Source organism: Streptopelia decaocto, assembly GCF_964273445.1.
Source record: "Streptopelia decaocto genome assembly, chromosome: 4".
Classification (NCBI taxonomy): Eukaryota; Metazoa; Chordata; class Aves; order Columbiformes; family Columbidae; genus Streptopelia; species Streptopelia decaocto.
The window spans coordinates 46,909,651-46,922,349 of NC_138658.1; the positions used below are offsets into that span (position 1 = coordinate 46,909,651).

The 12,699-nt window shown below is 38.5% G+C and overlaps 1 protein-coding gene across 1 annotated transcript; it reads right to left on the reverse strand.

Moving 5' to 3' along the window:
• Nucleotides 1–623: 623 nt before the first annotated feature.
• Nucleotides 624–12,652, reverse strand: VPS37A (VPS37A subunit of ESCRT-I). The gene is made up of 12 exons (XM_082050700.1): nt 12,425–12,652; nt 8,513–8,587; nt 7,530–7,644; nt 6,555–6,655; nt 5,405–5,621; nt 4,349–4,419; nt 2,877–3,004; nt 2,727–2,785; nt 2,571–2,639; nt 1,934–2,077; nt 1,160–1,240; nt 624–928 (listed from the first exon to the last, which is right to left on the reverse strand). The coding sequence occupies exons 1-11, from the start codon at nt 12,550–12,552 to the stop codon at nt 1,160–1,162; spliced, it is 1,188 nt and encodes a 395-aa protein (XP_081906826.1). The 5' UTR covers nt 12,553–12,652; the 3' UTR covers nt 624–928.
• Nucleotides 12,653–12,699: the final 47 nt, after the last annotated feature.

The following is a 12,699-nucleotide window of genomic DNA, read 5'->3' on the forward strand; positions in this document are numbered from 1 at the left end:
CACTGTGAAACCCCAGCTAAATTAGTTTCTTTGTTCCTTAAAATTAGGAAAAAATAACTGCTACTTCATAGAGAACTAATTTTTGTAAAGTGCTTTTGAGTTCCTTGCATGACGAAGATATTCATATTGCATAAAACAGAAACTGGCAGGTGACCTGATTATTTCTCCTTTAAGTAAAAACATATGAAAATGAAATTGTTTCATGAAAATTGTTTTTAATTACAGTGGTAGGTATCAAGCCACATCTGAAATCAAGTGCATCAGTGCTACCAAGAAACATACCAAACCTATGCAGAGATCATTTATTCTGATTCCCATGTAATTTGTTCCAACATACCCTTTGCTTAATGCAAATCTACTTCCTCAAAACACAATACAGGCTATACTTAGTTTTGTATTATTACTTAAAAGTAAAAATTCTTGTTCTTAAACATTTTGGCTTCAAGAAACAACAGCTCGTGAATCCATTGTCCATCTCAGATTATGAACTTCTTCAGTTTCCAAAGCCCTATCTTCATTTATCTCAAACTCTTCCATAGATCAAGCCAAATCTATGTGTAAAGTTCAAAATACAAAAGATATGAATTATGTTTTTATAAAAAAATGTAAAAAGCTAGTCAAAATTACATGTTTAGATATTTAATCTCTGAAGAATGGAGTATAGCAGCAGGAACTTAAATATAGTAAGAACTATCAACAATAAATACAGGAAATTAGTGCAAAGATTGCAATAGAAGGATTCTTGAGTACAATGAGAATATAAAGAGACATTCTAATTTGTACAAAAACCATCCGAACTCTGTATACAATTTCTTCTATAAATACAAGCACATAAGATGAAATGCTTATTTGCAAATAATAGTCATTAAAAAGTGTGCTTCACTGGGTTTTTCACTCATTCTCTTGGCAGGTGTAGTTTGCAGGAAGTCTGTAAAGACAAATTTCCATAATTAGAAATTTTTAATTCCTTCAGAAGTTATGTTTCAAATACAACCAACAACAGATGCAGTACATACTTGATTTCCACAGAAAGCATTGTTAGAACACTAAGTATTGTAACAAATCCATTTGCAGTTGGCAATTCCTAAGTGGGTGACAACGATGTAAATTATTAAAAAAAAAAAAAAAAATCACCACAAATATTGAACCAGCAATTTACCTATAGCGGAGCATGAAATTGGCTGTGCATTGCTATTGCCTGTTGAAGTTTTTCCTCTTTGGCTCGTCTACAGTGGCAGAGCTACAAAACAAGACATAGGAAGAAAGAGTTCTGAAAATAATTTTTTATAACGCATACTACAGTTTCTCTTCAATGATTTAGCTCTTTTAAAAAGGAAAACCCTGAGAACCACCCTCCTTCCAAGCTTCTAGCTGAACAACTGTCTATATTGATAACATATTCCACCCACAACCTCTTACAAGAGAAATGCATTTATTACACATCTTTAAAGAAAGGTACAAGACTGGTAAGTTCTCTTGTCACAGTATGAGCAAGAATGGTGGCCTTTGAACTTCAGTTACTTCTTTGGTGATAGGTATCAACAGAATAATTAGTTTAACAAGTTTAATAAATTGAACATTAAGGTTGCTTAATATGTCATTCTATGTCAACTTACCAAATTTAAAATTATCCAAGTATCTATCTTTCTGATACCTATATAGGACATAGAAGAAAGTGGCACAAAAATATCTGCAACCACATGGGACTCGGGTCTAATGCATGAGACCTTTGCAGTCCTGTCTTTAAAATATGTGCCTTCAGAATGCAGATTGTATTTTAAATAGACTGAAGCCACTTAGAGATGTATTTTTCTTTTGTTGGAGCTTACTGAAGCACTGTTCTGTATCGCAGGACTGCTCAAACTCTAAGTCTTAAATTCATTCACTATGTGTTGTATATCTCTCAGATTAGAATGACTTGTATATTACATACCGTTCTCTTTTCCATGAAACTACTAAGAAAGTCATCTATTTCTGTTTTGCCTTCCAAGAAGTCTTCTGCAATAGTGTCAGATTCCTCTTCAGCTTCATGAGCAGCTACTTTAAGTCTTGCTTGCAGAGCACTTGGACTGCAACTCTAAGAAAATAAAAACTCTTATGTGATATTAAACTGTCCACTAAAACCTACATTTCCAAGAAGAAAATTAAGTGACTATATAAATATGGGATATATGAAATAGAACAACACTATTACATAAAAGCTTAAGTGCCTAGATGAAGCTTCACTTCCAAGAAACAGCATAACTTGTTAAATTGGAAAGGATTCAACCCAGGGTTGTACTTAAGAACAGCTCTAAATGCTCATCACACTCCCTTCTTCCAACTTGGCTTCTGTTCTAGCGTCAAAAAAAACACCCAACCCAAAACCACAGTTGTGCAGTCATAACACTGTTTTGCTTTCAAACTGTTTGGTACTTCATCCCATTTTATTTCAAACCTGATGTGAATCTATTTCATACAAAACTAGAGCTCAACCAAGAGACTGTTCTTTATGGATAAAGATACAAATCACAACTTCAGTTTTAGTGAAGTATTCTTAAAGGATAATATGATATAGAGATTGATTATACCTCACTAAGTTCATGCTGTCTTTGCATCTTTTTTTCAAAGGCTGCTTTCATCTGTGTGAGTTGCTCATACTGTAAGACAAAAATGAATGTTTTACTCCTGAAAAAAACAGAATATTACAATTACTATTTCTGAAAAAGATTTTATTGTTCACTTACTTTATCCAAGACCATCTGTCTTTTTGCCTCAAGACTAGGCTCCAGCAACAAGTTTTTTTCTGTAAAATAAAGTCACTATTACTACTTTTTAAAAGGATTCAGTTTGTATAACAGAACACAGCCACAGATGCTAATGTTTTGACATCTTACTTGCCAGCTCCTCAATGCTTTTCACTAACTCAGCTCTATCAGTAATGACTTGCTTCAGTTGTGGTAGAGTCACAAATTGTTCCAGTAACATTTCCTCTTGCTCATTCATATTGGTCAGCTGTGATATACTACATTCAAACAGAAAGAAAGCAGATTTAAAGCTAACAGCAAATACTCCGTGTAGAGTAACTCATTTCTGCCAAAAGTCAAAAGTTTGAGGCATTCATTGGGACTTAACAGATACATGACACTTGACCACTAATTTTTCTGCAGCAGTAAGCTTAAAAAGCAGTGTGTTAAAAAGTATCTCTCATTTCAAGGCTTACTTGCCTATAAAGTGTTTTTTTAATGCTACTGTAACAGATTGACCTTGGCCAGCTACCAGACACCCACCCAGCTGCTCTCAGTCCTTCTCCCCAGGCTACCCAGACAGTGCCACCCATGCCCAGTAGAGCTCCTCAGCACAGCTGGAATGCTGCTTGTGACTTTACCAACAGAATAATCATGGAATTTTAAACCAGTCTTCCTGGAAGGACCCAACTTGTTTAGAAAGTTTTGTTTAAACAAACAAATTGTACTTCCCCCCCCAAACCTCCTAATTGTCTGCTACATAATAAGGATGCTGCTAGGATTTACAGCTGATTTAGCTAAATTAAACAGGCTCTTAAGAAGGTGTCAAGGGAAACAAACAAACAAAGCCAGAAGTCATTCTTGCCAAAGGTCTTTTCCTTTTTGCAAGGACAGACTGAAAACTCACTGAACTATGACACTACCATGAAGATAGGAGATCAGAAAGAAATCAATCTCCTAAAAGTCTTTCAGAATTAACAGGTAATATGTCACCTATTTAATCTCAGATAACTGATCAAGGAGGCCATCTCATTAGATCTGAGCAAATTGCTGGGAACAATAACCAATATTTTTTTTTTTAAATTGTAACAAGATATGCTTTTGATGCAAATCTTTGTATAATATGTATGTGAAGTATGTAGATGTGGAAGTGATTTTCACTGGGACAGCTGGCACATTTTCCACCTGGATTTATCTAAGCCAAACCCCCTTACCTGTGGTGAGCTGCTCACCAAGTAGTCTATTTGCAAACCATTTTCAAATCCATTTCCCTGTCCTCTTTCCTCCTTCAAAAGTTACGCTTAGTGTATTAGTAGAAATCAAGTCCCTGGTAGGGCCCCAGAAGACAGCAGAACACTGGTAGTTAGAAAAAGTAAAAATAAATGCACTTTTTCCTGGTGTTGAATCCTAAAGTATTGTTCCTGCTGAGAAAACCCTAAATAAGCACCACATTTGAACACAAGGCTGGCTCTACACTTTTGGTAAGAGGTAGTTCTCCTACTTACAATTTCTACAAAAACCTTTCAGTGATGCATACAGACTTTTGAGAAAAAGCAAATACAGACCAGCAGTAATTGCCTTTTAATGGCTATGGAAGGTTTTGCTACCTTCTGAAAATTTACCTCAGTTCTGAGAGTTCTGGAAAGGTATCAGGAACATCAGGCATCTTGTAAGTACATCCATTCTGGCCAACCTAAATGGAAGTTTAGAAAAGCTTAGATTTTTGAAGAGAAATTTCTTGTTATTTAACCTGATTAACCCAAAACCAGATGAGTATTTGCCAGTAACAACAAAAGCAGGAAAGCACTAAGTAGTAGTAGCACTAGTTACTGAACAGAAGATAACTCAACCATGGCAACGAAATACTTGGGGATGTTTGGGAAGGTGTGTCATAAAAGACGAGTCAATTTTGGAGGAAAATAATACTGTTTTGCTATGTCCTCCTTTTGACAACAGGTAGATGACCCAGGAAACACATGGGAGCAGTTTAACTCAGGGAAGTTAGAAGAGAGAAAAAGATTGACATATTGATCTCCCTCATGTGGTTTTTAAACCTATAATCCCTTGCAAAAAAACTTCCTGGGCAAGGAAAAAAAAAAAGTCTGTCTTCACAGAAGGCAGAAATTTTTAATTCTATAAAACAAGAAAAGTGCCTTTCAAGATGAAGAAGGCTTTTGTTTCTAGAGACAAGATTTGATTAAAGACTAAACATTTAGATGTAAAGTTCTTGGAGAATATTCAAAAAAATCCTCCGAGTGCATCAGTGAGAGGGAGTTTGTAAGTACACACATACAATAACCCCGAAGAGAAGCTATTTGAAGCACGAAGCCAAGAAATAAATACTCTACACATAAAGGCTTGAGACTGCACATTGTTCTCACCTGATAGGTTCTGGGCAGGAAATCCCATATAGAGAAAAGGATCTCATTTTCTCTGGCTGGAGAAACAGTCACAGCTGCACTATGTATAAGTATATTCAAAGATACTTAGCGTAGCACTAGTTTCACTAAAACTCAGAAAGATTAACTTGTTGCTCTGACTCCAAGTTCATTCTAAAAAACTTTCAATCAAAGCCAGAATAAAAGTTTCATTTTCCTAGCATGAGCAATGCCCTGTGCAGCCCTGAGGGAAATTATACTGAGTCCAAAAGCTTAAGCAGCAAAACTCAGTGCACAGACCTGAAGCACGGCTTCTGCCGTCGGAACAGGCAGTGGCAGATCAGCAATCAAGCCGTAAGAGGGAGCAGCAGGCTTGTCTGCAGTGTAGCTCGAAGGAACTGCTTCAGCAACTGGCACAGCTGCCATTGTTCTATTAGTTTCTTGAGGTGGGTATGGAGGAAGAAACGGAAACCCCTGAGGAGCATAAGGAGGCATTCCAGCTGGTTTGTTGAAAAGGCTAAAACCAAAGAAACAAACAAGACATGACCATGAGCAACCTACTGTTTACAGCGCATTTCTAATAGTTTGAGTTATAATTACTAGACCATATACAAAGACATAATATTGAATTTTTAAAACATCATAAACTTTGCATTTTCTGTTCTCACTTACTTCCAACACAGTAAGTCTATTTTATGTCTTATACTCTAACATAATGTACAACTCCATTAAACTATATTATTGTAAAGCAGCCAAATGCACTCACACTCTCAATTATAAGAAAACTACATCTCAAAAATTTATGAGCACAAATTTAAATTGTTTCCATCTAAAAGTCCTTAGGAATGCGCCCATGTCACACATTAATTGTTACTAATAGTATAGCATGTAAGAGCTTGAGCAACACACACATAACTACTTCTAAAGAATATGAGTGATTTTTTTTTAAATTCCCAACTGCAGCTGCATCTAAACCCAGTATTGTCAGCCACAAGAACCATAGTTGTACTGATAAAGCTGTAATGTCTCAGACCACTTTTGCATATTTAATACAATTATTTAAATTGCACAATTTCTGTTGCACAACTGTGCAAGAGAAGCTGCTTCTAAGCCTGGGAGATCATGAACAGAATATAAGGAAACATGACCGCTCAAATCATGATGTATAGCAAATTCAAGATTTCACCTGATAACGTAAATATTTATTCTTTTTCAACAAAATAGAAGTTATATCAGCATGTTGATACAGTAACTCTGAAGAATCCTAGTGTTTCTTGTCAAAACAATCATGCCATCAAGCACGAAATTGTGCAAGTGTGGGAAATCTATGTCTCCCAAGTCATCCGCTACATTACTCCTGTTTCTGCCCTCCTAATATTTGGTTTTATCTCTTTTTAAAAAATGTAAGTTAATACACATAACTCCATTCATTATGTTAATAGATACTTACTATGGAAACGATGTTGAGCTAGGAGCCAGAACTGGAGGATTCTTCCAAAACTCATCCAGTAAACTTTGAATGATTTTTCCAAGATCTGAGTGCATTGTAAACTGATAAAAACAAAACAAAAACTCAAAAAACTTAAAGCAGCAAGATGTAGGAGAAAAATTATTCCTGGATTCCAACAGTTTCAAAACACGCTGAATTTGACTATGTATTATATCAACATAACAGTGCTGTAAGCTATTTCAGAGACATATCAGCTAATGTAAACTGTACTTACACAAGCTCCAAATAAAGTTATAAAGATACCCAAAACTGAACAGAAACTACAAGCATTTTATATGTTCCATTAACAATGGAGAATCAATGAAGTATAACATTTCTGATGAAAAACAAAAAAAATCCACCTTAGTTACCAAGTTACATTGGGGGCCAAAAAAAAAGAGAAAAAAAAAAATCAAGATTTAAGTCTGAGAAAAAAAGCATCACTAATTGCATTCTAAAAAAGTCATAACACCACTCTACAAACAAAAAAACCCCTACCACATCCTTGTTGGCAGAGAAAACAAAACAAAACCACCCAAACCCCAGCATATTAAAATCCTGCATATTAGAGCTAAAACCTTTACAACTTTTTAACAGGATTACAATAAAAAGAACTATGTTACAGAACAATCTTAAAGAATCCTTCTCTCTTAATTGGAATAGCTGTAGAGAAACAAGAACTGTGCTATCGGTACTTAGAATAAAAGTGAAAGGAACTTTCTAAGCCATCATAATTTAAAATAATTTTAGATAAATGGAATACCAAACTCAGTAATGGTAGCAGTTAAAAAAAATTAGTCGTATACTGAACACCAGTGAATTTTTGTTTCCAGATCCCTGCTTTTTATTACCAGAAGTATTAGCAATAATATAGTATGACATGTATTAAAATTGCTATCAACAGTAGATATATAGGAAGCTAAAAATTATACATACATTACTTATTAACGGACTGGTCACATATACTCCCTGCTTGTCCACTAAATGATGTCTCACAGGTGGAAAAACACTGATGACCGGTTTTTCCTGAGGAAACTGAGGTGGAAGCAAGCTGCAAATACAAGAACCATCATTACTACAGCTACATATCATAAAGTTTGCATAAGAAGCCTTCTTACGCAGAGAAAAAGTACTATTAAGTACATAAACTTACTTTTCTATGAGAAGAGTTATGGAGAAATACAGAGTGAAGCATACAAGAGGATTATCAGTTACAAAATTAGAAGTCAGACAGATTAGAATACTAGACTTCCACAGAATTGAAGAGAGCATTTAGTGGGCAAAACTGTAGTATAACAATGAAGCAATTATGTCCAGGAATAAAGAAAAAACTGTAGCATAACAAGAATATTTTCTAATACAAATGCTATTACTACAAAGACAATGTAGTGTAACCTGCAAGAAAGGCAAGTTATCAGGCTAAAGCAATAGAAAACTTGTACACAGAATATCACCAATATTTGCGAGAGCAAAAGCACTCCTCAAAGTAAGCGCATACGAAAAGTTACAATAAATCACTCAAGTTATGATCCAGAAGCTTCACTGGGGTAAGAGTTAGTACAAGGAATTACAGCAGATTAATAAATTACTAGTTAAGTTTATTTTTTCGTCTGCAGGGGATTCAAAGTCATCAGAAACCCTCAAGTGTTTTCTCCTATTTACCTTCAACTAAAACCACACAGATATCTTAGGAGCTGAGCACAGCAAAATATAGTTTTGCTGTCAGCTGAGCATCTGCATCTTGTACAGAACTACTTTCACTCATATCAGCACAACTACTAATGCAAGATTTGTGCATGCGAAGGTTATAGTTCCTGAAATTAGTTATGAATTGGGAGCCATTTATGTTCTATTACTACTTTTTTCCGCGAACACTTTTTATTTTCAAGATGTGCGTAGAGATATCTCACTCTACTTACATGTTAATATTAATTGTCAAGTTGTTTACAGTGAACGGCAGTCGATATTCCACATCTTTCTGAATTTCTGTAATGCTGTCAAAGAAGAAATTGTTAATATCCAATTCATAGTCAATATAACACTCTAAAGTCTAAAAAAAAAGGCATGACCTCAGACTTTTGTATTTAGTTTAGCATTGACAAGCCTTGTAAGAATAAAATTTAAAGTGCTGGAGTGAGTCAATATGCTTCAGAATGCTATACTGAATACCAAGATTAATGTAAAAAATATTAGATTCAACTTTAAAACCTCATACATGATCACAAGCAATGGAAATAAAGGCAGAAAAATTGTGCTACCGACTGATTTGACAACGATCTCAACTTATTTTTCTCTACTTACTGGCTTAACTTAAGACACAATATCAGCAATTTTTTTATATACTGATTTTATCTGATAAACGATTTACTTTGCCAAGGCGCTATACTACACCTGGTTCACAAGTATTGCTCTGCAACACTGCCTACAGATCAGTATTTAAAATATACATTACACTAGATCTTCCTTAATAGATTAGCTTACTATTTAACAGTTGTTTTTTTCCACGTGGACCAAGTTCTATGCACTTGCACAGATATTTTCAAGAATATCTGGAGAAGAGCTACTTGCAAGAATGTAAAGCTGTGTAATCCAGTGACACTCAAGACACAGACACCTCCAAAAGCATTGAGTGAAGAAACGTGTATCTAATGAAATCCAGTGTGCCTGAATCCAAATTTGCTCCTCTTGTAACAGGTAAGTTCTTGAGAAACATCTTTCAATCAGCTGCTTTAACAGGAAGTTGATTTCAACACTCAAAGCACTCTGCAATCTGTATGCACAGCAAGACAGTTTCGAAAGATGGCATCATAAAGAATGTGGAGAAAGAGGAGGAGTAGAAGACTTAGCTCAGAAGCAGAATTTCCAGACAAAATGAACATACCTAAGCTGGGACTGGGAGAGAAAGCAGGGCAGAAAATAGTCTTCATCTTATAATGCCTCAATCAAAACACACTTGAAAAGCAGACTAGTTCCTCTTCCAAGTACTTTTCCTGCCTGCACCTTGTTAAGAATATTCTTCTCCCTCATCCCTCTAAGGCTCCCTTATAAAGGGCGGGAACACAGCTCCAATTGGGAATAATGGCACTGGGTGTTCCCAGAAAGCCTCTCTGTACCCAGCTTCAGAAATGTCCCTTCATCCATCCATCCATCACCAGGCATACTCTGGACAATTACTTCCTCAAAAACACCCAAAACATATTACCTGCAAATGTGTGTTAGATGTACTGCTAGGAGTGTTTTGTATCCCTCCAAAGCATTATTTGCATACAGAATTTAAAACTTTAGCTTTCAGAATTTCAGCAATAAACGGACTAAGACACAAATCTTGCTACACATCTTGCTTTCTGCAGTGCAGCCTTATTCCTCTCGCAGACAACTCAGAATCTGTTCTATTGCTGTGAAATCACACAGTGTTTGAAGAAACTCTCGGGCATCCTCAGCACCAGAGAACTCAAGTCAATTTAGTGCTTTAAAACAAAATGAAATCACCACCTCCTCATTCTTAACTGAAGGATTCTCCTTGGAATCTCTCATGCACATTCCTGCCCTGTAATCATCTGTCACTCATTTTAATAGCCTGCTACAAAATCCTTCTGAGAAGGGTATATAATTATATTCTACTGACACGCACAACCTATAGGAGCTGTGGAGGAAGAGGACAACAGAGAGAGAGAAACAAGAAATCCAGAATCTCACTGAGGTATCCAAACTGTTATAACCTCCTTTGGGCAAAACCTTGAACCAATAAACTTAGTTGTCCCTTCCCCAATTGGGAATGGGTACGCTGGAAAAATGGCATGTTCTTAACTTTGTCTAGAACAACAGCAAATGTAAGAAAACTGTTTTTTAAACATAAAAACTTTATTTCAAGCTCCCAACTTGTGAGGGATCCTGAACAGGAAGACTAACTACTGCAATGAAATTAAGATCACATATACCTGGGCTTTTATTACCTACGAAGACCAACCAAACTTACATAACTTTGGAAACCACACCATGCACAGAATTTTGAGTATTTCAGGAAGGAGCAACTGGGATATGCATAAACGAACAATAAAATATACTGATCAGACAAAAAACCCCAAACACATTAGAACAGCATTCATTTAATTATGGCCTAGGAAACAATGTTGTTGCAATGCTTCCTGTGTATTCCTGTCCTAAAGATTTGTGCTGGTGTGGAGTCCACAAGCAAGCACACTAGTCCTACCTGCCCCTCCCCCCCCCCCCAAAAAAAAACCCTTTTCACAACTTCCACCAACTACAAACACTTTTTTTAGAAGCACAGAATTCAAGGCAGAGTTATTCAGATTTATTTGGTAATAAGAATCCATTATGAAAACGTTATGCTTTGCCAGAATGCACTCCTTCATTCACCTTTTTTTTTTTACACCTATCCTCAAGAGAGATCAGGCAGGCCAGTTCACATTGTTGAAAGTTACATTTGATCAGCTACCACCTCCCCACTTCTTATCTCCATTCCTGCCTGCACTGCCCCTTCCCTCTCTGCATATACTTGAAGTGGTGCCTGCACAGCAGGTAGTAAAACAGTTCAGTGAGCTGACCTTGACAAAAACCAATCACCTTTTCTGAGGACTTAACTTGGGGTAAGCTCACCTCCCTAGTAGAGAAAAAAATGGTAGAAATAAAAGGCTAAGTAAGGCCAGTCCAACAAAAACTTCTAGTTAGATAAGCTGCCGCATACTCATGGAGACAGCTCCTTAGTAAAGTAATCCATCCTTCAAAAACATTTGCGAAAATGGCTCTGAGCAGATTAAAGTTTAAGCAAGCAACAGTACTTAGTAATGCTGTCATACTTATGTCTACTGTGTGATAATTCAAAACATTAGGGTAGCGAGTGAACTCCAGTTATCAAACTTAGAAATAAAATCAGTTCCTCTTCCACTCCAAGCCTCAGTCTGACATAACTGAAAATATTATATTTTGTCTGGATCACTTTTGGAGGCTTCTGTCATTCTACTTCAACAGACATCCTGGGAAGAATGAATGCCTACATGTTCACAGAAAATATAACTTGAAATATATAAAGTGTGGATCTCCTTTTAAAAGATGAACAGGCAAAACTGATCAGCATACTGAAAAGCTAGAGTATCACAGGATAAAGGAAAGTGTTTAGCTCTAAAAAGTGTGGTTGTTGAACAGGAAAAAAAACACCTGCCTCCAGTGAGCACCTAAACAAGTTACTGAGGAACTGTCAGTTATCAGCAAGTTAGCACTATGCCTCAGAAAAACAGTATGTAAAGCCAGTAGGCCTGCTACTGCTAACAAGAGAGACATGGCTCCTTCATACCGTACGTCTTATTCTTAACTTTTAAAGAAATATGCTCCTACAACCACTTTATTCCAGCACACGCAACCCCTAGCTCCTCCTAGACCTTAAAACCCATTACATCGTTTAGCTGACTTTCCGGCACGGCAATCTCGCCCAATGGCCCGGGCAGGCCACACGGACAAACACCCGGCCACCGGGAACGCCCCGCCCCCCCGGCAGCAAATCTCGCTTTCGGTTCCCAGGTGCAGCCTCCCGCCGCGCCGCCCACACGGGTTTCTCCCCTCCGCGGGCCTGCTCCCCGCTGTCCTCCAGCCGCGCACCCGCGCCCCTGCCCCGGGGCCGCTCCCGCCCGGCCTGGGCTGCAGCCGGGCCGCACCGGGAGCGGACGGGGCGCAATCACGTCCCTGGGTGTGCGTGCGGGGACACACGCCACGTCCCGAGGCGCGGCCCCAACCGGGGCTCCGGGCGGCGCCGGTCCCGCGTCAGGCGGCACGGGCCGCCCCCCTCCCCCGCCCCAGGCCCAGCCGCGGCCACTCACGAGGCGTGGGCGCCGCGCAGGGACTCGATCTGCCGCTGCTTCTGCTGCTGGAGGCTGGTGCGGGCGGGCAGCGGCGCGGCGGGCGAGCCGGAGCCGCCGCTCTTGGCGAGGGGGAACAGCCAGTTCATCCTCCCGCGGCAGCGCCCGGCGGGCGCGGGGCACCGGCGGCTCCGCACCCCGGCCTCGCGCCCTCACGCATGCGCGCGGCGGCACCGCCTCCGCCCGCCCCGCGGCCGAGCGGCAGCGCCCCGCCCCCACGGCGACACGCAGGCTTC

Coding starts and splice junctions, on each gene's coding strand:
- VPS37A (XM_082050700.1), bottom strand. CDS start 12,552: ATGAACTGGCTGTTCCCCCTCGCCAAGAGCGGCGGCTCCGGCTCGCCC. Junction 7,645..8,512: donor TTGACAATTAATATTAACAT/GTAAGTAGAGTG, acceptor TTGTATTTGCAG/CTTGCTTCCACCTCAGTTTC. Junction 2,640..2,726: donor GACAGATGGTCTTGGATAAA/GTAAGTGAACAA, acceptor TTTGTCTTACAG/TATGAGCAACTCACACAGAT.